The 25,292-nt window shown below is 41.0% G+C and overlaps 1 protein-coding gene across 2 annotated transcripts in view; it reads left to right on the top strand.

Annotated features, from left to right (window-relative positions):
* The window catches only part of LOC140913108 (formin-like), a 246,746-nt gene that overhangs the window by 13,381 nt on the left and 208,073 nt on the right, over nt 1–25,292 (top strand). Inside the window, exons 3-4 of one of the 2 annotated variants that reach the window (XM_073348842.1) lie at nt 6,273–6,305; nt 17,368–17,429. In XM_073348842.1, the coding sequence (XP_073204943.1) occupies nt 6,273–6,305; nt 17,368–17,429 (95 nt within the window). The remainder of the gene's footprint in view (nt 1–6,272; nt 6,306–17,367; nt 17,430–25,292) is intronic. The other variant, XM_073348843.1, reaches the window with a different exon arrangement.

Genomic DNA, 25,292 nt, shown 5'->3' on the forward strand with positions numbered 1-25,292 from the left:
AGCAGGACCAAGCCCCAACTAAATCATCCCAGACAGGGCTTTGTCAAGCTGGGCCTTAAAAACCTCTAAGGAAGGAGATTCCACCACCTCCCTAAGTAACCCATTCCAGTGCTTCACCACCCTCCTAGTGAAAATGTTTTTCCTAATATCCAACCTAGATCTCCCCCACCGAAACTTGAAACCATTATTCCGTGTTCTGTTAAGGTTAAGTGCATTTCATGTTAATTCTGATTTTCATTCAATGGGTGACTCTCAAGCTGTGGTAATTATATGGGTGCTTATTTGTGTTTGGTGTATGAATGCACAAGTTTCTCTGCAATGTAGGAATTCCTTATTCCAGGGAACTATTACTCTAGACCTGAATTGACTATGCCATTTGTACCAAGAGAGTTTCAAATATTCACTGTGATAGCCAAATGCTATCAAAAATCAGTTCTCACTTTCTTTATTTTGTCCCCAAAGTTCAAACTAGGGATGTTTTTGAAAAAAAAAAATTCTAATTACATGGAATTACTGCAGCCTGTTTAAGAACATTTCTAATTTTATAAAACTTCAGTTAAAAGCCTACAAAAATTGCATGTATCTATTTTTCTGTTTCATTCAGCTTCCTCATGAAAGTAGAGTAACTGGATTCACCTTTGTTATTGTTAATTTTAACCTGCTGGTTCTAATGTACCAGCACAGCAATTCAAGATTTGCATTGCAAGCACTACAGTAAAATGCTTAAATACAAAACTCTTAAGTGGCGCTTTAAAAAATAATGGAAACATTATAAGAGTATAAAAATATTGCTAGGGCATGCAGGTGTGAAATCAGGAAGTTTCACACTTGGAGTTGCAGCTAGAAAGAGATGTTACGAGTAACAAGAAGGGTTTCTTCAGGTCTGTTAGTCACAAGAAGAAAGTCAAGAAAAGTGTGGGCCCCTTACTGAATGAGGGAGGCAACCTAGTGACAGAGGATGTGGAAAAAGCTAATGTACTCAATGCTTTTTTTGCCTCTGTCTTCATGAACAATGTCAGCTCCCAGACTACTGCACTGGACAGCACAGCATGGGGAGGAGGTGACCTGCCCTCTGTGGAGAAAGAAGTAGTTCGGGTCTATTTAGAAAAGCTGGACAAACACAAGTCCATGGGGCCGGATGCGCTGCACCCGAGAGTGCTAAAGGAGTTGGCTGATATGATTGCAGAGCCATTGGCCATTGTCTTTGAAAACTCATGGCAATCGGGGGAAGTCCCGGACGACTGGAAAAATGCTAATGTAGTGCCCATCTTTAAAAAAGGGAAGAAGGAGGATCCAGGGAACTACAGGCCAGTCAGCCTCACCTCAGTCCCTGGAAAAATCATGGAGCAGGTCCTCAAGGAATCAATTCTGAAACACTTAGAGGAGAGGAAAGTGATCAGGAACAGTCAGCATGGATTCACCAATGGCAAGTCATGCCTGACTAATCTAATTGCCTTCTATGACGAGATAACTGGCTCTGTGGATGAGGGGAAAGCAGTGGACATGTTATTCTGTGACTTTAGCAAAGCTTTTGACACGGTCTCCCAGAGTATTCTTGCCAGCAAGTTAAAGAAGTATGGGCTGGATGAATGGACTATAAGGTGGATAGAAAGTTGGCTAGATTGTCGGGCTCAACGGGTAGTGATCAACGGCTTCATATCTAGTTAGCAGCCGGTATCAAGCAGAGTGCCCCAAGGGTTGGTCCTCGGGCCGGTTTTGTTCAATATCTTCATTAATGATCTGGAGGATGGTGTGGATTGCACCCTTAGCAAGTTTGCAGATGACACTAAACTGGGAGGAGAGGTAGATACATTGGAGGGTAGGGATAGGATACAGAGGGACCTAGACAAATTGGAGGATTGGGCCAAAAGAAATCTGATGAGGTTCAACAGGGACAAGTGCAGAGTCCTCCACTTAGGACGGAAGAATCCCATGCACCGCTACAGACTAGGGACCGAATGGCTAGGCAGCAGTTCTGCAGAAAAGGACATAGGGGTTACAGTGGACGAGAAGCTGGATATGAGTCGACAGTGTGCCCTTGTTGCCAAGGCCAATGGCATTTTGGGATGTATAAGTAGGGGCATTGCCAGCAGATGGAGGGATGTGATCGTTCCCCTCTATTCGACATTGGTGAAGCCTCATCTGGAGTACTGTGTCCAGTTTTGGGCCCCACTCTACAAGAAGGATGTGGAAAAATTGGAGAGAGTCCAGCGGAGGGCAACAAAAATGATTAGGGGACTGGAACACATGACTTATGAGGAGAGGCTGAGGGAACTGGGATTGTTTAGTCTGCGGAAGAGAAGAATGAGGGGGGATTTGATAGCTGCTTTCAATTACCTGAAAGGGGGTTCCAAAGAGGATGGATCTAGACTGTTCTCAGTGGTAGCAGATGACAGAACAAGGAGTAATGGTCTCAAGTTGCAGTGGGGGAGGTTTAGGTTGGATATTAGGAAAAACTTTTTCACTATAGGAGGGTGGTGAAACACTGGAATGCGTTATCTAGGGAGGTGGTGGAATCTCCTTCCTTAGAAGTTTTTAAGGTCAGGCTTGACAAAGCCCTGTCTGGGATGATTTAGTTGGGGTTGGTCCTGCTTTGAGCAGGGGGTTGGACTAGATGACCTCCTGAGGTCCCTTCCAACCCTGATATTCTATGATTCTACTGATCACAGTTTTTATGAGCCTTTAATGTTGAGCTTAAATTGACTGGATGTTTTAAAAAATGCATATAAGGCATTTTTTTTGTGAATTTTGTGAATGCCATATTTTCCTAAATTCTCACCTTAATTCTAGGTATATTTAAATTCCTTTTAATTATATTTTTAATTTAAATGTCAATACAAGCTAGAATATTTTTAATTGCTGAATATAACATTTTCCAACAGGTACTTTAGCCTGAGTTTGCTGGGCAGAATGTTAGAGCGTTCCTTATTCAAACAGTGGGAGTTTTGACTGAAAAAGGATGCAGGATCATGCCTGTGGATTTAAGTTATACCCACATATAGTTATGCAGCAATGTGGGAGGATGTACTGGTGGCACCTAGCGGCTGAAACAGAAAATTGCTTGGGAAAGTAATGGAGGAGGAAATGTAGAGAGTTCTTCAGAAAAAAGACAAGAAAGTTGAGAATAGTGGGGCTGGTGATGAATATGGGCAAGCAAATCAAGAAAGTGCCCTGTTCAGAACTGCAATGAATCAGTATCATTAGGAGTAAGTGGAGAATCGGTACTGTAAGATGTGCTACATCAGAGGAATGGTAGGTTGCTCATTAGTTATCAAACTTTTTCTGGTACGTTTGTTCTCCAGCAGTTAACTTTTTGTTTTAGCCTTATTTTTCAGATACTCCTCTATACTCTGTTTAATAGTTGAGATTTTTTTTTTTTTACAATAATGAAGCCGCTACACTTTACAGTTCTTCATTATGAATTTTACTAATGATTTTAGCTTTCAGTTAATTTCAGAGAACTTCTGATTTCTTATTTGATGTTTGGAGAAGCAAGCCCTTATGTTTGGAAGGTGGTCTGAAGATTTATGCGGGAAACTTCTTAACTAAACTTTGATATCAATCAGGTTCACTGGGAAGAAGTAGGCGTGGCCTTACTTGTAGCTGTATTTCGGGGTTATGCTGCAACTGAGAGAGCTCATCATTGCTCAGGTTACGCTGATTCAGGAAAATAGCCCGTGCTTCGGTGCTGTCTTGAATTGGGGTCTAACTCTCTGCTCTTCCTGCTGCCCCATTCCCAAAGGAAATCTCAAACAAAACCACCTGATTCACTGTAGAGCCCAAAACGACTAGCACCATCATGCTGCGCATGCACAATCCCTCTTTTCACCATTTTGCAGAGTGCTGAGTTTTCAGTTAAGTTGCAAACTTGTCTTTTAGGACAGCATGTGAAGCTCATCTGTTTACCCAGGAATGGGTAAGGAGAAGAAAGGAGGGCTATAGAGGTGGAGGAAGCTGTTGGTTTGGTTTGTTTTAACTTTTGTAAGTGCACTTAGAGCTCGTCAAAGTTAATTTTTAATGGGTAAAATTAAATGTTCTTTGTCTTTGTCTAGGTTGGTATTAGTGGCACCATATTATGCACATATTTTGTTTAAGGCAACATCCTGGAATGTGCATTCTATGGTGACTAATACCTGTTTAATGCTTATGCTTTTTACTCACACTAATGTGAACTCTTTACTGTACAGAGAATTTTGCTATGTATCACATACCAAAGGTAGAAGGGTGTGTATTGTATTTAGCAAAACAATTGTGTGCATTGTTCCTTATACAAATATTTTTTCCTGTTGGTATGACAATAAATTTCATGTGCTAAGCTGTTGTGTAAAGTATGTGTAGTGTCCAATGAAAATTAGTCATCTTTCATGTTACTGGGTATGTTACACATTAGAGAGAGATTCTTGCTGTAGTATGTACTGTTTGGGAAACTGAAGTCTGTGCTTATACTTCTGTTATCGCTTGTAATGTTGCATATGCTTCAATTTTATCACACACTAACACACCTAATACACTGCTTAGGGGGATTTTTCTCCTGCGAATTCCACACTAAATTTTCACCCTGGCTTGTAGACAAGATATAGGAGCATAGCCACTTCATCAGTGAAAACATCACTTTTATTTATTTGCTTGTTTATAAAAACAAAATCTTCATCCCCATCTCTGGCTTCAGATCAAGTTATATGGGATAGAAATCTGTGAGGAAAAATTCTGAGCATAATTTCTGGGATGAGTCAGATTCCTTGTTCTGTTAAGCAAGTTGACTGAGTTTCATGGTAAGTGGTTAATTTAATTACCTTGGCACTTGTCATGTCCACGTGAAAACCTTAAAGGGGTGGGTGGGTAAGACAGATGCTTTAATCATTCTACAGCATGCATGTATATACGTATAATATCTTGTGTTGTGACTTTTGTAGGAATGCTTGCAGGTTTGTTTTATAAGTGGGTGTTTCCATACCTGAGCTGTCATTAACTGAATCACATATGGTGTTACCCTGAAAACAGAATTAGGGTACCCTCAGAATAGCTCACCTATCGCCCCCTCCTGGGCTTACCTAAGATTCCCTCAAAAACAGATTAATTTAAATATCTCCTAAAAGGTTTTCCCTTAAAACAGCCTACCTGTTCACCTATCTGTTCTCCTATGGTATGGATCTCCAGGGTAGCTAAAGAAATTCCCGGAGGACACAGATACAGCCTTCTGATAAATGCTATTGATTGACATAAGCAGTATTCTTTTCCAAAACAAGGCACCTTTTTATTTGTATAAAAAATAATCCACAATACAGTCGTAATCTAAAAACAAAAATCCCTTCAGCAATTTAAAGAGCACCGCAACTGCAATAACATACAGCTGAGAAGATTCTAAGTGGTTGCACCCTGTTACAGATGACTAGTCTGTCACAGGCTGCTGACACAGTCCCTAAATGCTTTAAATCTTATACATTTCTTTCATTATCAACACATACACATTCTAAGACTAGCCTGTAATTATAACTGACAAACTTACGCTATCTGCTGACACAGGACTCCTTCTGGTGCTACTGCTGCTTGCTGTCGCTGCTGCTGCTTTCTTGGTTGCTTCTTCAGGTCTCCTCTCATCTGCTCTTTTCTGGTCCATTCTCCTCAGCTCCATCTGCACTGTCAGCACCTCAGCTCTGACTTTCTTGGCTGCCCACTGACACACTGCCTTTTAGACAGTCCTGTCAGAGCTTTCCAGACACTTTTTATAGTGTTTTTTCTTTTACTACACATTCCATCTTCATTCATTTTTTTCTTTTGCAACTACACATTCATTCACATGGCTGCTATTTATCTCAGAGTGTTATGATCTGCTGGATCCCTGCTAATTTGGTTTTTCCTGCCAATTTTATATTCAGTGCTATGTGACCTGCAGCTTCCATCTAATGGTGGAGTGACTCTTTCTTATTTATATTGGAAGCCAGAATTACAAAATGGAGTCTGGGGACTTCAAAATGGAGTTTCTCTGGTATCAGTGTGGAATTCAAGGGTTCTAAAAATGTACTTATGACTTAACTTTTAGCAGAAATGGTAATCTTTAATAGCAGTTAACAATCGAGACACAATTTTTCCTGATAATAATGTAGATGGGTTTGCAGTAGTGAATAGTGACAATGATGAGTAATGAAGCCTTTAGAACTACTGCTGTTTGACATGAGAATCACCGAGGACTATATCTGATATGTAATGAATATGAAAATATAAATATATTGTTTGAGGCTAAAATGCACTCTTGCTTATGCTTTTGTCTCTAGCTCACCTAAAACTTTACAAGGAGGGACCACCAGGTGGGTAGAGAGTGTATGTTGTTGTCTATGTGTGTCTAGTCTTTGGTTTCTCTCATTTCCTTAAAGGCAGTGGGTACCTAGTTTATGATCTTTTTTCATAATGGAAAGATTTATAAACAGCATGTATTCAGGGCCTATCAAAGTTTTGAGCTAACAATTAACCAGGCCCCTTGTCATGCTGCAGCATAATGGGAAAATATTTCCAGAATTCTAACTTGAGTTTTATGGTGATCACTAAACCAATCCAGTTTCATCTAGCATGTCCCAGTTACAGGTGTCCCATTAAAATAAGTAGCACTTAAGTACTCAAATAAGAGAGATTAATCCATCTCAAAAGGTTCTGTGTCTGAGTGACAAATCTTGCAATACTAAAATGTTGGGGCTCCCAGAAACAGCATGACAACAGAGAACTGTCACATTTTTTGTATCCCATGGAACACATTGCTCCTAAATCAGAACAAGAATTTATTTAGCTCTGAGAAGGAAATACTGGCAATACCTCACCCATTTCAAAGCTGTATGAAGGCAATTAGATACCAGTATATAAATTCCTAGCAGAGTTATTCATAAATCAGTGGAGAAGTGTCTGGAAGCAAAAGCAGATTTTAATTGTGCTGTAAGGAAATGAAAGGAACCACTTAACCTATTAATACATAATTATTTCTACTACACTTATCATTTGAGCAAGGCTTCTGTCAATTAATTTTAGAGAAGCCTCTTGTACATTGAGGAAATTGCAGTACAAATCCAAGTAACAATGGTAGTCTAGTAACTCATGCATCAAATATGAGCACCTCTGATATTTTGTAATGCTCTACAGTACTGAGTGATGTAGAAATGGCAAGAAACAAAAATATTTTAAACAAAGGCAAAATTATCTGTGGCAGAGAATAAATTCTCTCTGCAAATTTGGCATTGGAAGAATTGCTGAAGGTTTCTGATTATAATTGCAGAAAACTATTGCTCTATAGCTTAATTTGTGTTGATTAAGATTGACTTTCTCCTAGCAACATTTTTTTTAACTTTGCTGCAGGAATCCTTAAAAACAAAACCCCTTTTGCTTCTAACATCTAACTTCAAAATGTTTAGTCCAGAATATAAATATGGTCCTTTGTCTCTTTAAAACTAACCAACCTAAAACTCTTTGTTATTTTAAAAATTGCTTTCTTTGCTTACATGGTAATATTTTTTAATAATGTATTTAAAAGAACCACCCACACTCTGTCCTTTTTGAAGTTATTGCAGTTGTAAGTTGGAGATATTAAGTGAAACTTTGTGTCAAAAATACATTTAATACCTTTGAGGTGCAATGACCCTTGACATACTGTTGATGCATTTCTAATCCTTCTTGGCCCCCTGTAATATGGATTGAACTCAAGCTGCTTGAAATCTGTTTTGTGTTGTCCTATTCTCATTTTCTGGAATTTGTAAAAGTGAATTTGTAAAATACTATCAGAAAACACTAAAAAAATTAAAGCACTAGTTATGTGTTTAAATACTAATAAGGGACCTGCTCTGTGCAAGCTTGAAAGCTTGTCTCTTTCACCAACAGAAGTTGATACAATAAAAGACATTACCCCACCCACCTTGTCTTTCTAATATCCTGGGCATGAGCAGTGCATATAAGAGGTTGGGGGAGGTTAAGCATCCTCCCATGCGGGGGGGCAAATACCACAGATGCAGTGTGGGTCACCTCCCTTTGAAGTTGCGCTGCCTTTGGAGCGCCAGAAGAGAAGCTCCCTGGAAGTGGAGGGGCCACCAGTGTCCAGACCGTGGCTCGGCCCCAACCCTGTTCGGCCTCTTCCCCTGAGGTATGACCCACTCGCTCCTCTTTCCCATGGAGAGAAGAGGGCGGCAGGTAGGGGCAGGCCTCAGGGGAAGACATGGAGAGGAGCGGAACGGGGGGTCTCAAAGAAGAGGGAGAGGGTGCTGTGTGGGTGGGAAGAGGCAGAGTGAGGGCGGGGCCTCAAGGGAAGAGGCAGAGTGGGGGCAGAGCCTCAGGGGCAGAGTCTCGGTCCAGGCATTGGTGGCCTCCTCACTCCTAGGGAACTTCCAGTGCTTGCATGTTTGCCTCCCCAAAGAGAAGACTCATGTGTTGCCTGGGATCCTGGTATTCAACATAGCTACACCAATCCTGCATATACTAATAGTCTAACACATTTAAAAAACCCAGAACTATCATCAAATCAGTACGATAGATTCTGAATACCCTGCAACCCCTTTAGAACTTGCTTTTTAGTTTGCTTGCAAGTGTTGCTCTCCTCTTCTTTCATCTAGCCTGGTTCTGGTTGTCTAATTTTAAAAATAATATAATAGAAGAAGAAAAACTGTGGTGTCTACAAATATGAGCAATTACAAATTTATTAAAAATCTGCATCTTTCCCTTTTCTCCCTTTGTCATGCTGTCTAGAGTGGCTCATGACCTTGAGTGCCAGCCTCAGGGTAGTGTGTCAAGAAACAGGACATACAGCCAGTTTGAGGTTTATGTTATATCATCAGATTTCATCAACCAAGTAACACGTGTAAACTCCTAACGCACTAAAATAGCCTTAACATGGAGTCACAGACAGTCCCCTTGGTCACTCCAGTCTATCTTGCCACCTATGCCCACCTTTTGATAGATGGTCCCTTACACCAAAAATCACAACAATATTCAGGTTACTCCCAGTCCCAAAGGTCAATTGTACCTTAGATCTCTTACCAAAAACAACACTTGTAGCCAATCCTGTACTAAACTCACTCAAGATTAGTTAGGAAAAAGAAATGAGTTATTTACAAGGTTAAAGGTGGTAAACACACACACACACACAAATAAGTTACAGTCTTATGTTTGAAAAGGTAATATAGCACTTGCATATGACAGCAGTGTCTATGTCCATTCGGGCTAACCTAAAATAACCAGTTAGGGATCCCCTGCTTATGCTTAGAAATTTTGCTCTCTCCAAGTTCCAAGCAGCATAGTGATCATTTTTCTTGACAGGGATTTTTATCCCCTTCCCCCAGAGCTCAGCTGATGGGATGAGGGTTTGTGCATGTCTCCAGTTCATAGGAGGGGCGGGGAGCAATCAGCAAAGTCTTTTGTCCATTCCACAGTGGCTTGTCTGATGTCTATAGGCCGCCTTTGTTGGGGAGGAGATGACACCTCTTGTGGTAAATTAGTATTTCACACTTGGTAATGCTTCTCCCCTGACTCTGGCATTTTGCAGTTTTAGCAAACACTTAAATATTACCTTAAACATGACATACAGAGATTACAAGTAAAACATGCAGCATCCCACAAGAATTTCATAAAGTTTGAACACTAAACACATTCTCATAACTCTAATATCTATTTTAACAATACTAACACACAGGAGAGCCAGGTTGCTTTCCAGCTATGCATTTTTCAGTCTTTAGTGAGGCGTGGGGGTCTTGGCATGGGCTTATCACCTGGTCTGCCAGCATCACAATCCCTTTACTGGTAAGCCCCTGGGAAATGGGCTTCTCTTTGTCTTTGAAGTGCCATGTATACCTAATATACTGTACAAATAATTCATTATGCATCTTTTTTAAAGTCATTCTGCACATGGCTGTTGAAGGTGCTATCCACAACATGAGCATTTCTTCTCTCAACCCATTTTCATCATAGATAGTGCTTTCTCTTCTTCAAACACAAGATGTCTGACATGTATACCTGATATTTTCTTTATTTGTTTAAAAGTGTGTAAGCCTTTTGTTGATCAACCACCCATTTCTGATTGCCCATTTCTGTTTTTTAAATTACACTTTAACTCTCTAGCTTGTTTTTCAGTTTGTCAGAGCACAGAGCCAACTTTCTGTATGTAATTCATGCTCTTTACAATTTTTTTTTGTAAATCCTATTTCTTTTTTGCCACCTATTTCTTTTAGATGTCAATACCATGTTTTGACTGGCAGGACTTGAATGTTTTCCTGTTTTGTAAAGTGTGTGTGTCTGTAAAAAAGTATATATATAAGCATCTAATTTCCTTGCTTTTAAATTCGTCTGCTTTCTGTTTTTTTGTCTTTATTTATCATTATCTCTATATGTTCAGTACTGCAAACTCCAAGCATTCAAAACTCATGAGTCAAAATACTGAAATTGACTTAAAATCATGAGATTTTTTTTAAATACTACATTTGCGATTTTAATTTTAATTAACGTATAGAACCTGGGGACCCCAATGTAAGTGGGGTGTGGAAGTTCAGATAAGGAAAAGGGAATGGACTGATCACAAATATGTATAAGATACAATGGCTTGCACCATAACACATTATAAAACCTGTTATCTGGCCTGTGTGCCATGGGATACACTGGAACATGCCAGACTGATGTCCACCTGTTGATAGTCTCATCTACTTTGGGGTTCTCTGCAAGAGAAAAGGAAGGAATGCAAGTGCTGGACATTCAGTATTATCCTCCTCTCTTTTGCTTTATTGCAGTGTTGGTTAGTTGGTTTGCTTTGTTCATAAGATTGTTAATAAGGTAAAGGTAATCAGAGTAAGTTGTTTCTTGTGTGCTCATTGGGTTTTCCCATTCTGAGAACAATCTCAGTATTGTAGCTGATCCAGAAGCCAGACCCTCTGACCACTGCATGCTAATAGCTAGCCTATAGTTAAAATCTAACTATTAAATCAGGTTACAATTTCTTTTCACATTTTGTTTTTTCCCCCCATTTATTACATTTGTATTATTTTACATTATTTCATAAAATGTCAGTAATAGCCGTGCAGTATAGTATTTGGTAACGTGTCAGTAGTAGCAAGCTTTGTGTAGCTCATAAGCTTGTCTCTTTCACCAGCAGAAGTTGGTCCAATAACAGATATTGCTTCGCCCACCTTGTTTCTAACATCCTGGGACCAACATGGCTACATCAACACTGCAAACAAAAGTGAGCAGATAGATAATTTTATTTTTAGTTCACATTTACTTAACCAGTTTTTCAGAAGCTTTGTAGCTGGAAAAAGTAGGCTACAGTGAGGCTTATTCATTGGCTGTGAAATTTCAATGTGATTTCATCACTTGTGCTTGGCAGTCCTGCTTGCAAAGATACAGGGACTGGTGAACCTATTCCTTGTTTTTTTTCCCCCCATCCTAAGCATTGTCATTATGGTAATGATGAGAAACTAGATTTTTTTCCCCCCCTAAATGGTAACTTTCATGATTTGCACAACTTGTCTAAATACATAGGTCTTTGGTTACTATATGTGGCAGAATAGTGGACTAAATAGATTTTTTCAGTATGGCAATTCCTATAAAGAAACCCCTGATGTTATGATACTTGTTATAGCAACAACAGTTTATTACCATTGACTTCATGAAATGTCAAGTTGCACAATAAAAAGAAGACTAAGAATATTACAGTTTTCCAAATGAGCAATAGATAGATTGAATCTCTGCAGTTCCCCTGGGTTGAAATATGGGGCTTTTCAGAGCAAAGAAAAACTGTGCTAGAGACAGTCAAATTAATAGAACCCATGATCAGAATCTGTTGTTGGAGCTGAATGTGTGCTGTGTGGGAGTGTCACGGGGTCACTCACCACATTGGCGCCTCCTGCTGGGTGTCTTGGGAATTAGCTAAGTGCCAGCAGGTGCACCCTCAAGTGATGGTTGCTTTTCCGTCCTCACCTCCGCCTGCAAACCCATTACAGCTCCTTTCTGGCTCAGCGTCTGCTTCGTGGCACAGCCTTCTGGCCATGTCACCATCCGGTTCACCATCTTCCGGGGGACTCCTCCAACAAGAGTCCAGGCACTCCTCGCAGTGGCTTGGCAGTCCACAGCCACCCGGTCCTTCAGCGGCTAGTGGGCAGGGAGGGGAGGAAGGACAGGCCTGTCCACTACCCAAGGCCCCGGCCCAGTGACCCTGCAAACAGCAGCTTCCTGCTGCCTCCTCCTTCCAGCTCATTATCTCTATTCCCTGGGCCACTTCCCCAAAGCCTCACTTCCTTCTGCTCCTGCCTCTAGCTTCAGCTCCTTTGCCAGGTTCTTTCCAGGGCCTTGAGTCTGTAAGTCCTGGCAGCCCATCAGGAGCCCTCTAGGAAGCCAGTCTTCTCCCTAGAGCTGACTCCTCCACTTTGGTCTGCAACTTCCTTTTATATAGGCAGGCTGGGCCCTGATTGGTTGATCCAGCTGCTGCCCTAATTGTCTGCAGCCGCCCTAATTGGATGTTTCTCTGCATTCACTCCCTCTGCTGCCTGCTGCTCGGCCTACCTAGGTTGGTTTTAACCCTCTCAGGGCCAGTGCGGGGCAGGTGCCCCGTCACAATGAGGTCATACTCTTTCCTATTGTCTTTCCTTATAACATATAAATCCTAAATTGCCAGCTCTTATCCTCTTTGCGTCCACAGATGCTGAGAGTGCCTGCCACCTGACTTTTTTCTTGCTATCACTACCCTACACTGCTTTGGTGTTGCAGCCTCCTAGTACATATGTAAAACTCCATGCATTGACATACAACTTGTATCAACAGTGCACTGGTGTTTACATCACTATTGTGGTTGCACTTTTTTCTGAGCAACATCTAAGTACTGTTGCATTTTGCTCTGTATCCCTCTGAGCCAGTATGGACAGAATATTTAAGCTTTGCAGCTGCATGAGTGCAGTTAATCGTTGCCACTGGAATCCTACAAGTTTCCTCCCTTTTCACCTTCCTTAGTGATAATTTTGACAACTCAGACCCCTGGTTCTCTGTGCAGGACTCTTTCGTCAATGGGCTAAAATGGCTCACAGTGAATAGTCCCAAATTAGACTGCCCTTGTGATAAATAGCTAAGGAGAAGACTGAATCACTTGTTTACTGTCTGTGTCACACAGCACAGTACAAATTATTATATTCAATCCTGGGTCTTATCTGTTGGGTTTTGTTTTCACTGTACCATCTTAGACCTACAGATATTAATGTTTGCTTAAGGAGGAGGTAAAACACACTTTGCTAGGTGTCAACTCCTATTAAATAGATTATTTTTACAATATTTAAATTAACCGATGAAGAATATTTCATTTTATATCTATTCTTATTACAGAATTAAGCATCTACTTTAAACAGCACTCTCCATTATTACCCATCAGGAATATTTGTATTTTAGATACTTCCTTTCTAGTTTGGAATAAACATTACATTGGTCAGTAAGTTGATGTGCTACAGTATATCTGTTTATAGCATGCTAGAAAGTATATTAGATATACATTACAGTATATTGATTTACAACACACTGTATATAAGCAATTCAAAGACTTGGACACTTGCTTCTACCAGAGGTGATATGTTTAAGCAGAAGATTGGGTACACTATTTCTTAGAGTCGTAGAGTTTAAGAGCAGAAGGGGCCACTAGATCATCTGCTATTGCCCCAAGCTTCAAAATTTTTTGGAATAAGGTAACAAAAAAAAAATCTTATAACTAAAAGTTCTAGCATTCCAAGCTATTGAAATTATTCTGGAGTTTGCCAATCCAAAGAGTTGATGTAAGAGGCAAGAAATTAACAAGACTGCTACTCCCAAATGGTAAATAATATTCTGCCTCTTAAATAAAATATATGGTTTAAAAACCAACCCAAGCCATTTTCTCAGACTGGACTTTTTTTTTTTTTTACTTTATTTTGGCATGTTCAAGATCCCTGAGATACTGGAACCTTAGAATATTAATCTATACGCTACCCCTACAGAAATGTTAATTTACTTCTGCGTCAGAAAGTGTTTGGAGAATTCTTGTTTGGTAGCTGGAGAGGAGTTTGCCAATCTGGAAACAGGCAGCAACTAAGGAGCTGAGGATTTGTATATTATGTACAAACTGGTTAGGATTCCTATTTGGTTTTGTATTCCTTATTTTTCGTGTGGTTTACATTGTTTACTGCGTGAGTTATGTACTTAGACATTAAATCTGGTGAATTTCATGTTTATGATGGGTTTAAGGGAAGAGAGATATTGAGGAGATGACATTATAAGTTGTTTTTGCCTGTCCTTGTTATTTTGTCTCATATTTTTCTCATTTTACCAAGCAAATAAATGTAGTCATTTCTCCCTTTGATCTTTTATATCAGTCCAGATGCTATGGTTTAGCTCCTTCTAGCTGGCAAAAATAGTTAAAACAATTTAAACAAGATCTACACATAAGATGCTTCCTGGCTCACAGACTTCAACTGTTTCTGTCTCCAGCTGGTAGAAAACCAAGTATCCTTTCCCTCTCCCTAAAGAAACAATTAAAAGAAAGGCACACACAGTCAGACTCCTCTGCCCCAAAGAAAGAGAGAATTTGTTTTTTTGTTGGTTGTTGTTGCTCTAGTTCTCTGTACTAGGCACCATATAAACCCCTAAGATAGCGAAACTTGTCAGTTAAATTTTGGCCTTAGTTTTCTTTGTTGTCCAACAAAAAATGTTGAATTTTGTTGAATGACTTCTGTAGTTTGATCACAGCTATTCCCAAGAGAAAGATACAGTACATATTCTATAGCTATCTGCTAATTTAAATCTCTTTCCAGGGCAAATGAAGTACCTCAAAGGGAAATGCTTCTCTTAAACATGTTCAGTCTGGTCTATGCTCATCACTCATTGCAGTTGTGGTCTCTGATTCTCCCCTACTGAGTCAACAGGAATTGTATCAGAGAGCAGGAGCAGAGCCATGTTCCATTGGCTGAATATGTTTAACTGTAGGGAGAGAGGAGGAGAGTAGCTTTAGTTGCCAAATGTGCTGCTGCTTCCTTAGTGCCATATGAGGGACTGACTACCTCTGGGCCCTCGGTCTCACTTGCAACAAGCTTTCTTTAGAGAATGTGAGCAAGCGCCAACTGTGATTTATGAATGTAAGCACTAACAGTTACTCCACTTACTAAACACAACAAATAGTCAGCTTTTGTAGTCTGGTTTGCTTATTAAAAGAAAGAGCTCTACCAAGCATGTAATCAATGTAGCTAATATTATCCTAGAATGCTTTCATGTCAGTAGACAGAAGACTGTTTCAGTTCTTTAATTATGTTTTCAAAGCTAAAATGCAAGTATATTTTCATGACTAAGCAGTTATGTGTTGACAAGCCCATCTTCCCCTGAAATTCAAGCTTAATTTTATGCAGACCCATATGGCTTTCTTTTCATTTCATTACTCAGAACTGTGAATTGTATTAATTAGAGTCCTATTTGTTGGAATCATGATGAGTTTAAGGATATACAAATTTATTTTTACCGATTGCACCATACGCAAATAACAATCAAATCCATATTATTGTATGAAATCTTTTCATGTGTGGTCTGTGATTTGCAGTTACAATTTTTTAAAAGATATAATAAAATCTTAGTCTAACAAAATATTAAAAACAGTCTTACAAAATATTAATTGCACCCTCAGCAAGTTCGCAGATGACACTAAGCTGCGGGGGTGGGGGGGTAGATATGCTGGAGGGTAGGGATAGGGTCCAGAGTGACCTAGACAAATTGGAAGATTGGGCCAAAAGAAATCTGATGAGGTTCAACAAGGACAAGTGCAGAGTCCTGCACGTAGGAAGGAAGAATCCCACGTACTGCTACAGACTAGGGACCGACTGGCTAAGCAGCAGTTCTGCAGAAAAAGACCTGGGGATTACAGTGGACGAGAAGCTGGATATGAGTCAGCAGTGTGCCCTTGTTGCCAAGAAGGCCAACGGCATATTGGGCTGTATTAGTAGGAGCATTGCCAGCCGATCGAGGGAAGTGATTATTCCCCTCTATTCAGCACTGGTGAGGTCACACCTGGAGTATTGCATCCAGTTTTGGTCCCCCCACTACAGAAGGGATGTGGACAAATTGGAGAGAGTCCAGCAGAGGGCAACGAAAATGATTAGAGGGCTGGGGCACATGATTTACGAGGAGAGGCTGAGGGAACTGGGATTATTTAGTCTACAGAAGAGTGAAGGTAGCTTTGATAGCAGCCTTCAACACCTGAAGGGGGGTTCCAAAGAGGATGGAGCTAGGTTCTCAGTGGTGGCAGATGACAGAACACGAAGCAATGGTCTTAAGTTGCAGTGTGGGAGGTCTAGTTTGGATATCAGGAAACACTGTTTCACTAGGAGGCATTAAAGACATTAAGAGATGGAAAATCTCTCTCTTCCCTGGGTAGGCTGTTCCAATGTTAATTACTCACACTGTTAATTTTTTTTTTTTGCCTGATTTTTAATTTGAAATTGTCTGGCTTTAACTTCCAGCCATTGGTTCTTGTTGTGCTGCCTTTCTCTGATGTATTAAAAAGCACTTTGGTGCCTAGTATTTCTTCTCCATCAAGGCACTTATACAACATAAGCAAGTCACCTCTCAATCTTCTTTTTGATAATCTTTAAGGCTTTTAAGTCCCTCGCTGTAAGGCATTTTTCCAGGCCTCAAATCACGTGGCTTTTTTCTGTACCCTGTCCAATTAGTCGATATGTAGATGTTATCGGCTTTAAAATTGAATACAGTTCAGTGCAAGATTTGAATACTAAATGTAGATATTCCTTCAAAACTTTTTGTGTGTGGTAGAAGCATGCTATCAACTCCGCTTTTTACTTCAAAAACCAAATCCCAAGTTTCTTCCCGTTACCTCAATTTGAAATTCATTCCCACTCCACCCATACACTTTACTCCTCTCCCTGTGTGAGAGCTATTTGTATTATCCTCTGTCATCATTAACACCATTGTCAGTTTCAGAGTAGCAGCCGTGTTAGTCTGTATTCGCAAAAAGAAAAGGAGTACTTGTGGCACCTTAGAAACTAACCAATTTATTTGAGCATGAGCTTTCAGTGAGCTGTAGCGCACAAAAGCTTATGTTCAAATAAATTGGTTAGCTCACGAAAGCTTATGCTCCAATAAATTGGTTAGTCTCTAAGGTGCCACAAGTACTCCTTTTCTTTTTACCATTGTCAGTATGGCCATGTGTATCTCCTGATCCTGGAAACATTTTCTTTGCAATCTTTGTAGCAGGCCTACTCTTCAGAAGCCTCTACCTATGTTTTTGGCACGGAAGCACAGTATGAAATGGCACTGTGTCTAGAGTGTCATGTTTCATAGACAGAGGCTTTTTTTGACTTTTATGTCACTAATCTGAATCGCTTCTTTATTTTTTTACAGAGTACCATGCTGCAATTTTGCAATTAAAGAGGGAAAACAAGGAAGAAGTTGAAAACTTAAAGGTACATCTTTTTAATGATGCTGATGTGTTATAAAGTGACTTTTTGTTCTTTAAATCTTGTGCAAGTTGCAGATTTAAGTAATCCAGTATGTGGTTTATGTTCTGATATTAAACATATTTTTGTTTTTCTCTCTAAAAGTAAGTTTTCAGCTGACTGGCAGCTCAATTAAAGTTAGTTTACTTAAAATCCATATGTGCAGTCACAAATCACTTTTAAAGGGATTTAGCATTTTTTCAAATGTTTCTTTTGTAATCTTGCTGATTGTATCACTCCTGCAGGGCACAGGGCAAATTCAGCCCTTTGACTCATCAGCACTGTAATTTGTAAACTCATTTAGTATATTAAAACTCCAAGACTTAACTCATTGCTTTTTTATTTAAGTAGTAGCATGGATTTCTTGTAAAGTGCAATTATTCTCCAAAAAGTGCCCATAGAAATTGCATTTGTGGGGTTATGTGTCTGTGATTCCATATTTTACTACCTTTATGAGTAAAAGAATGTTTGTTTTCCTAAATGCCACCTCTGAAAACCCGGTCTGGTTTCTGACTGTTAGAGCTAGAAAGATCACAGTTCAACATAAATAGAAAAAGTTCTATGATCTGAATTTAATTAACTATCCTGTGGATGGTATATGAACTCATCAGAATCGAGTCCACTCTTCCAAAACAATGTTGGCTTTGCAGTGCTAACTGAAGTACAAAGTAGCAAAAGTATATTTTTGTCCCAAAAGCAAGCAGATGTGATTGAATGTATAGCACAGGAGCAGATTTGTTGAATAAGAAGCTGGTGCCAGTTTTAAACACTTTGAATTATCTTCTGGTCAAACTATCTAGCACTTTTCTAGCACTGCACAGCGAATTAGGTGCAATACCTGCACCATGGTACCACAGTACGTTTTTCAGTGTGTAAGTCATGAGTTACAAACACATGCAGCGTTTCCATTGTCAGCATTAAGGCAAATGGAATTGAAGACAGCAGGTAGAAAAAGTCTGAGCCTGGTGACATGAAAGGCAACATGTTTGCAGAAGCTTTACTAATAGATTCTACTTGCTGGGTCTCCTCCAGTGCTAAATGTTGTATTTTTTCCCTCTGTTACCCCACACACACTGACTCTTCTTGTGCTGGTATAATTTTTTCAGTTTTCATCATTTTTCTTGTGTCTATAGTGTGAAATCTTGCCCCACTGAAAAGTCAATGAGAAATTTGCCATTGACTCCAATGGGACCAGGATTTCATTCATATTGTTTGGTTTTTGAATTTTCTTCAAAATTCCTTGAAATGTATCAGGCTTGGTTTTTAATGCTGAAGACTTAGAATTTATTGATTTCTGTTTTTAAAAAGCATGTACTCAATAGCTGTAGATTAATCAATCAGATTATCCTGTCATATAAAAATGTTCAGTATAACAATATAAAAACAAGTCCAATTAGCCTAATTTCATAACAAAATCTGGCCATCCAGCTGAACTCCTGTTGAGTGTTGAGTTCCAAGGAATTTTATCTCCCAAATTACTAAAAATTTGTAGTCTAGAGAAACACAAAAATGGTAGGCCAAATCTTAATTGTGTGTTTTAATGCCAACTCATAGAATTGTAGGACTGTAAGGGATCTCGAAAGGTCATCTAGTCCAGTCTCCTGCATCCCTTACAGGTGTTTGTCTAACCTGCTCTTAAAAGTCTCCAATGATGGAGATTCCCAAACCTCCCTAGGCAATCACAACACAGGGATGTGATTCCCAATATTTTAGTCACATTGCGTTCTTGACATCCTTTAGGTGACGCTATGCTTAAAGATAAGGAAAAGCCTCACAATTATTAACCATGAATATTGGAAAAGAAGAAGATTGTCACAGTTACCAGGCTAACAGCACCACCTGTACGGCCGGCCTTAAGGGCGGGCCACTCAGGCATCCACCCAGGGTGCCATGGTCAGGGGGGCAGCAGTGCAGAGGTGTGTGTTGCCAGTGTAGTGTCAGAAAGTGCTCCTGGCTGGCTGGGAAGCGCTGCAAAGTTGCAGAGGTGATGCGTCGGGGGGGCACCCAGATTTCTCCCTGCTTCTTCCTGGCAAAGGAACTTTTTTGTGCGGGCAGCAGTTGTGCACAGATACTGCTCATTCCCCCATTACTCTGCATCTCCCTAGGGGAGACTATAAGGGGGAGTGAGGAGCAACGCCGGCCTCCCAGCATCCAGGTCACTTTCCCCACCTGTGCTGTGCTGTGAGGCAAGCATCAGGAGCTGCTGCTCTCCTGCCTGCCCCTTACACAGCCCAGGTGGGGAAAGTGACTTGGAAGCAGGGAGCCCTGATGTTGCACCTCGCTCCCAACCCCACACTCCCCAGGGGGCCGGAGGAGCAGTGTTCAAGGGGGGGAGTGAGCAGCAATGCCAGCCACTCCATGCATCCAGATCGTTTTCCACACATGGATGCAGGAGGGGGATGCAAGGTTTAAGGGTGAAGGGGGCACAATGCAGGCATTGGGGACACAGGAGGGGCAGGCATTAGGAGCACAGGAGGTGGAGAGCACAGGGATTGGGGGTGCAGGGAGCGTAGGGGTTGGGGCGAAGGGGGAGTGAGGAGCTACTGAAGCCCACAGGGACCAGGGCAATGGGGGACACCTGTGGGGACCAGGGGCATTGGGGGAGTGCCGTGCCCATGGGGGCCAGGAGTGCCAAAATACAAGTTTGCCCAGGGTGCCATTTTCCTTAAGACCTGGCCCTGCTGACCTCTCCTGGTCTCTTTGAATGCATCCCTTCCAGGTCTCGGTCCTCAAGCCATCACCTTTGTTGCGGTGGAATCCCACATGATTCTCCCACTCTCAGACCAGGCCTTGGGCTGCCGTCCCCCTGTACTAACCATCATTACTAGGGTTGCCAACTTTGTAATATTTAAAAACTGGACTCTCCAACAGGAGGGCTGGAACCTCTCTTTACCAGCTCCTTCCTACAGGTTTCACCCCAGCCCTGACTCTTCCTCCGAGGCCCCACTCCTGCCCCAGCCTCTTCCTCCTGAGGCCCCGCTCTGTTCACTTCTCTTTCCTCCTGCCCCCATTGCTCGCTGCGCTTCTCCTCTCAGTCCCCAACCTCTGCCTGGGTCGGGAGGCACTTGCCTGGGAAGCTGGGGCTGGGAGCTGCAGATGCCCAGTGCAGGTAGGAGGTGGCCCTGGCTAAGTAGGGGCTGGCACAGGTGATGATTCAGCACCTCCCCCGCCCGCAGTAACCGGATTTTGGGTGTCCAGTCAATAGATCTGACTGGACTTTCCAGTCGAAAACTGGGCATCTGGCTACCCTAGTCGTTATCTCAGCAGGCCTGATGTATGTTCAGTACTTGCAGTTCTGTTCCCTCTGGGAGCTATGGACAGTGGTATCCACTGATGAGACAGCCTTCTTAAAACCACTTACTGTTGATTTAGAACCAAATAATTTCAGAGAAAATTTACTTTAAAACAGTCTATACATGTGGCTTTCCTTCCTAAGACTTATCTTCCCCATGAACCTGGAAAGGTCCTTACTGTTTCAGATGCTTTTGAGGGACGTTGTCATAAATATAAAGGGAAGGGTAAACACCTTTAAAATCCCTCCTGGCCAGAGGCAAAACCCTTTCACCTGTAAATGGTTAAGAAGCTAGGATAACCTCGCTGGCACCTGACCAAAATTACCAATGAGGAGACAAGATACTTTCAAAGCTGGAGTGGGGGAGAAACAAAGGGTATCTCTGTCTGTGTGATGCTTTTGCCGGGAACAGAAAAGGAATGGAGTCTTAGACCTTAGTAAGTAATCTAGCTAGATACGTGTTAGATTCTGTTTTGTTTAAATGGCTGATAAAATAAGTTGTGCTGAATGGAATGTATATTCCTGTTTTTATGTCTTTTTGTAACTTAAGGTTTTGCCTAGAGGGATTCTCTATGTTTTGAATCTGATTACCCTGTAAGGTATTTACCATCCTGATTTTACAGAGGTGATTCTTTTACTTTTTTTCTTCAATTAAAATTCTTCCTTTAAGAACCTGATTGCTTTTTCATTGTTCTTAAGATCCAAGGGTTTAGGTCTGTGTTCACCTATGCAAATTGGTGAGGATTTTTATCAAGTCTTCCCCAGGAAAGGGGGTGTAGGGTTTGGGGAGGATTTTGGGGAGAAGGACGTTTCCAAGCGAGCGCTTTCCCTGTTATATATTTGTTAGACACTTGGTGATGGCAGCGATAAAGTCCAAGGGCAAAAGGTAAAATAGTTCGTACCTTGGGGAAGTTTTAACCTAAGCTGGTAAAAATAAGCTTAGGGGGTTTTCATGCAGGTCACCACATCTGTACCCTAGAGTTCAGAGTGGGGAAGGAACCTTGACAAACGTGTATCTGTGTTCCATGTCAGTCTGTTTCCCCAGTACTAGCTCTCTCGTGACTCACCCCTTTCTCTGTCTTCAAAGAGTCTCTTTAGATGTTTAGTGTCCCTTTGATTCCTAGGCTGCCAACCTTGGCAAAGCAGCTGGGTAAGTTTGAGCTGGAGGCTGGAAGTAGCATTTTCATTTGAAAAGGATCAGCCATTTTCTTATTATTGCCCCCAAGTGTGTGTTGGGAGGCTACTTAGCTAGAGGTGAATGAGGAACACACAGCCCATGTGGCATGGGGGCAAGAATGGGGGGCTTTGGTATGGGGAAGGGGAAACATATTCTGGAGACCAAAGGGGTAGTGTTAAATTCTCACCTCTGCAACCATGAAGACAGTAGTAGTGGAGGAGCCAGGGATACAGACTAAAACTATACTGTGAATCAAGTGACTCTTGTGGTAATCATCAGTAGCAATGATTGTGAAGGCAAACTCCCACTAGAAGTGCATGGAAGGACCCATAGTTATTTTGTATTTCTCAAAATAGAAATAGTCAAAATGTGGTGGGGAGGAAGATGAGGGTCCATATCCCTATTTTCTCCCTGATAAATAATCGGTTTATTTCTAGGAAGTGAACCACATAAAAATTTGTACAGGAGTCTAGAGAGCTACAGCAGCACCAATACTAGGTTACCCCGGAGAATGTAGATCAGGACTCCTTTAAAGCAAATTTGGACTCAGTAGTAGCAATGGTCACTCTCTTACGATGATCTTTCAATACTGTGATTTGGGGAATCCAGACACACTTTATGAATTCTGTTTGATACTGGGACTCCGTGTGTGTCTGTGTCAGACCCTATTTGAATGTGGGGCTTCTTGCCTTTTCTACTGTCTTTTTGCCTCCGTATTGGACTGAAATTCTAAGAGCTGGTGATACAGGGCTGACAATGGTGAGCCATTAATCTAAATAGTTCCCCTTCAAATGGGAGCACCTTAGGATGTGGAATAGTTGAAGTCTAGGGAAAACCAGTTTTGTCCAACTTTTCTGTGGGAGGTTCTAGAGCAGTGGAATTTCCTCAGAGACAGAACAAAGAAAGGCTGAGAGATTGGGACAGGGACTCACAAACAGCAAGCTGTGGTATGATAGGGGAAGAGAGGAGCCTGCTTTCATAATAGGGGGATCCTTCTTAACTGCAATTTGAGCTGAGAAAGACAGAAACTGGTTTCAGTGCATAGGAGAGAGACAGATTCCATGATCTGAAGTAGAAGCTATGTGCAGGAGGGAAGATCCTGGGCTCCTTATAGGACTCTGGCCGGTGCTCAAAGAAAGCTTGGGATAGTGAGGCAGGGAATGGCATGTAGGTGTGTTGTTCGCCTTGTTTAGAACTGCATATTCATTATGCTAACTAAAGAGTGTTTGGTTTTTGGGAACACTCACCAAATCTGTATATGGGTCTACCTCACGGTCATGTATCCCTGAAGACGAGGTTGAAGTGTGGGAAAGGGTATGCTTAAACCACTGGGGAGACTTATAGATCATCACTGGCCTTGGGGGCCGAGCGCAGCACTAACACAGAGCTCCATTTCCATGAGGAGGTAACAGTCAGCTAGTGCCCAGGAAATGTCCCAAAGATACCAACGGGAGAGACGGTACCTCAAGGAAAGCTTTAAGAGCACATGTCCCAGTCTGTGAGATCCAAACCACAGTCTGATGAATGTCTAGCCAAGGCAAGCTCTACCAGGGTTGTGTGTGACAGCTATACTTAATTCATCATGTAAAAAATATGGCATGATGATACTACTTTATTGATAGACAGTGTCTGGTAACCCTACACATTCCATATTAAAAGACTCCATATTATTGAATAAAGTATTTTAGAATATGAAAACATAAATGGAAAGAAATGCTGACATGTTAATTATAGAGACAAAGTGGGTGAGGTAATATCTTTTATTGGACCAACTTCTGCTGTTGAGAGAGACAAGTTTGAAGCCACACGGAGCTCTTCTTCAGGCCTGGGAAAGGTATTCCGAACATCACATGATGCTAAATGCAACGTGGAACAGATTGATCATTTTCCTGTGTGAGATTCCCAGGTGTGTTCAAACAAAGACAAAAACACCCTATCACCCATGTCTGAACGCTTTTCACGAAGTGATCACTCTATATCTGACCTATCAGTCCTCATCCTCAAAGGAAATCTGCACAACACTTTCAAAAGAGAAACCTGAGCGATTAAATTCATAACTCTGCTAGACACTAAAAATCATGGATTGAACAGAAACACTGGACTTATGGTTTATTACAACAATTTGTAACCCAAGAACCCCCTCTTTTTGTTCTGACTACAGAGGTGTTAATGGGCCAGTCTACCTTGAATGGTTCCTTGCAATATGTGCTAACTACTTATGCTAAACCATCTATCTGTTCCGCCTTGCCTGTTGCTGTGATACTCAGAGTACCATGCCACAAGAGGAGCTGTTGATTGGTTTCCATTAAAAACATTAATTTTGGACTTTTTTGTTTTCTATGAAAATAAATTTGAAAGAAATTGAGGGGATAGTAGATTCCTGAACTGTAAAGTTCAGAAACATTTTTTTCATTAATTTGCTATTCTCAAACTTTGTGTGATAAAAACTTAAGTCTCTTGTTAAAAGAAGCAATTAAGGTAGTTTGTATTTTTTTCCCATGACTGATCAACTAATGTTAATTCATTAACTGCTGAGATTGAAATATGAATGTTTTGTCAAAGTATAATAAATAACATAAAGGGTTGCAAATGATCTTCAGTTTAGATGAAGGAAAATGTGCATGCATTATTTGCAAGCTCATGCCTAGTTGTGACTCAATTATCAGTTATGATGATGCCAGAAAAACCGACCATTATCCATTTTAAATGCATAAATACAACTTAAAGTTAGTTTAAATGCAAAAGTTTTCTGCACATGATCTGTGAAAATTGGTGGGAACTGATACTGCCATTGTGGTGGTTTCCCACAAGATGTATTATATTCATACATTTTCTCATATGGTATACATTTGTTTGGTGATGTCTTTATTTTGATGCTTGACAGCTTTAGTTCATTTTCACTACCTCACAGCCCAGTGAAACATTCCTACAGACTTTTTTATAACTAAAATATTATGAAGTGCAATGTCTTTAGCGTGATTCTTCAAACTCACAAAAATAATAGGAGAGTGAGTTTGTGTGTGTGGTTTTTGGAGGGGGGTGAGGGAGTGAGAGAACCTGGATTTGTGCTGGCAATGGCCCATCTTGATTATCATACACATTGTGAAGAGAGTGGTCACTTTGGATGGGCTATTACCAGCAGGAGAGTGAGTTTGGGGGGGGCGGGGGGGGCGGAGGGTGAGAAAACCTGGATTTGTGCTGGAAATAGCCCAACTTGATGATCACTTTAGATAAACTATTACCAGCAGGACAGTGGGGTGGAAGGAGGTATTGTTTCATGGTCTCTGTGTGTATATAATGTCTTCTGCAGTTTCCACGGTATGCATCCGATGAAGTGAGCTATAGCTCACGAAAGCTCATG

This window comes from Lepidochelys kempii, chromosome 6 (genome assembly GCF_965140265.1).
Source record: "Lepidochelys kempii isolate rLepKem1 chromosome 6, rLepKem1.hap2, whole genome shotgun sequence".
Classification (NCBI taxonomy): Eukaryota; Metazoa; Chordata; order Testudines; family Cheloniidae; genus Lepidochelys; species Lepidochelys kempii.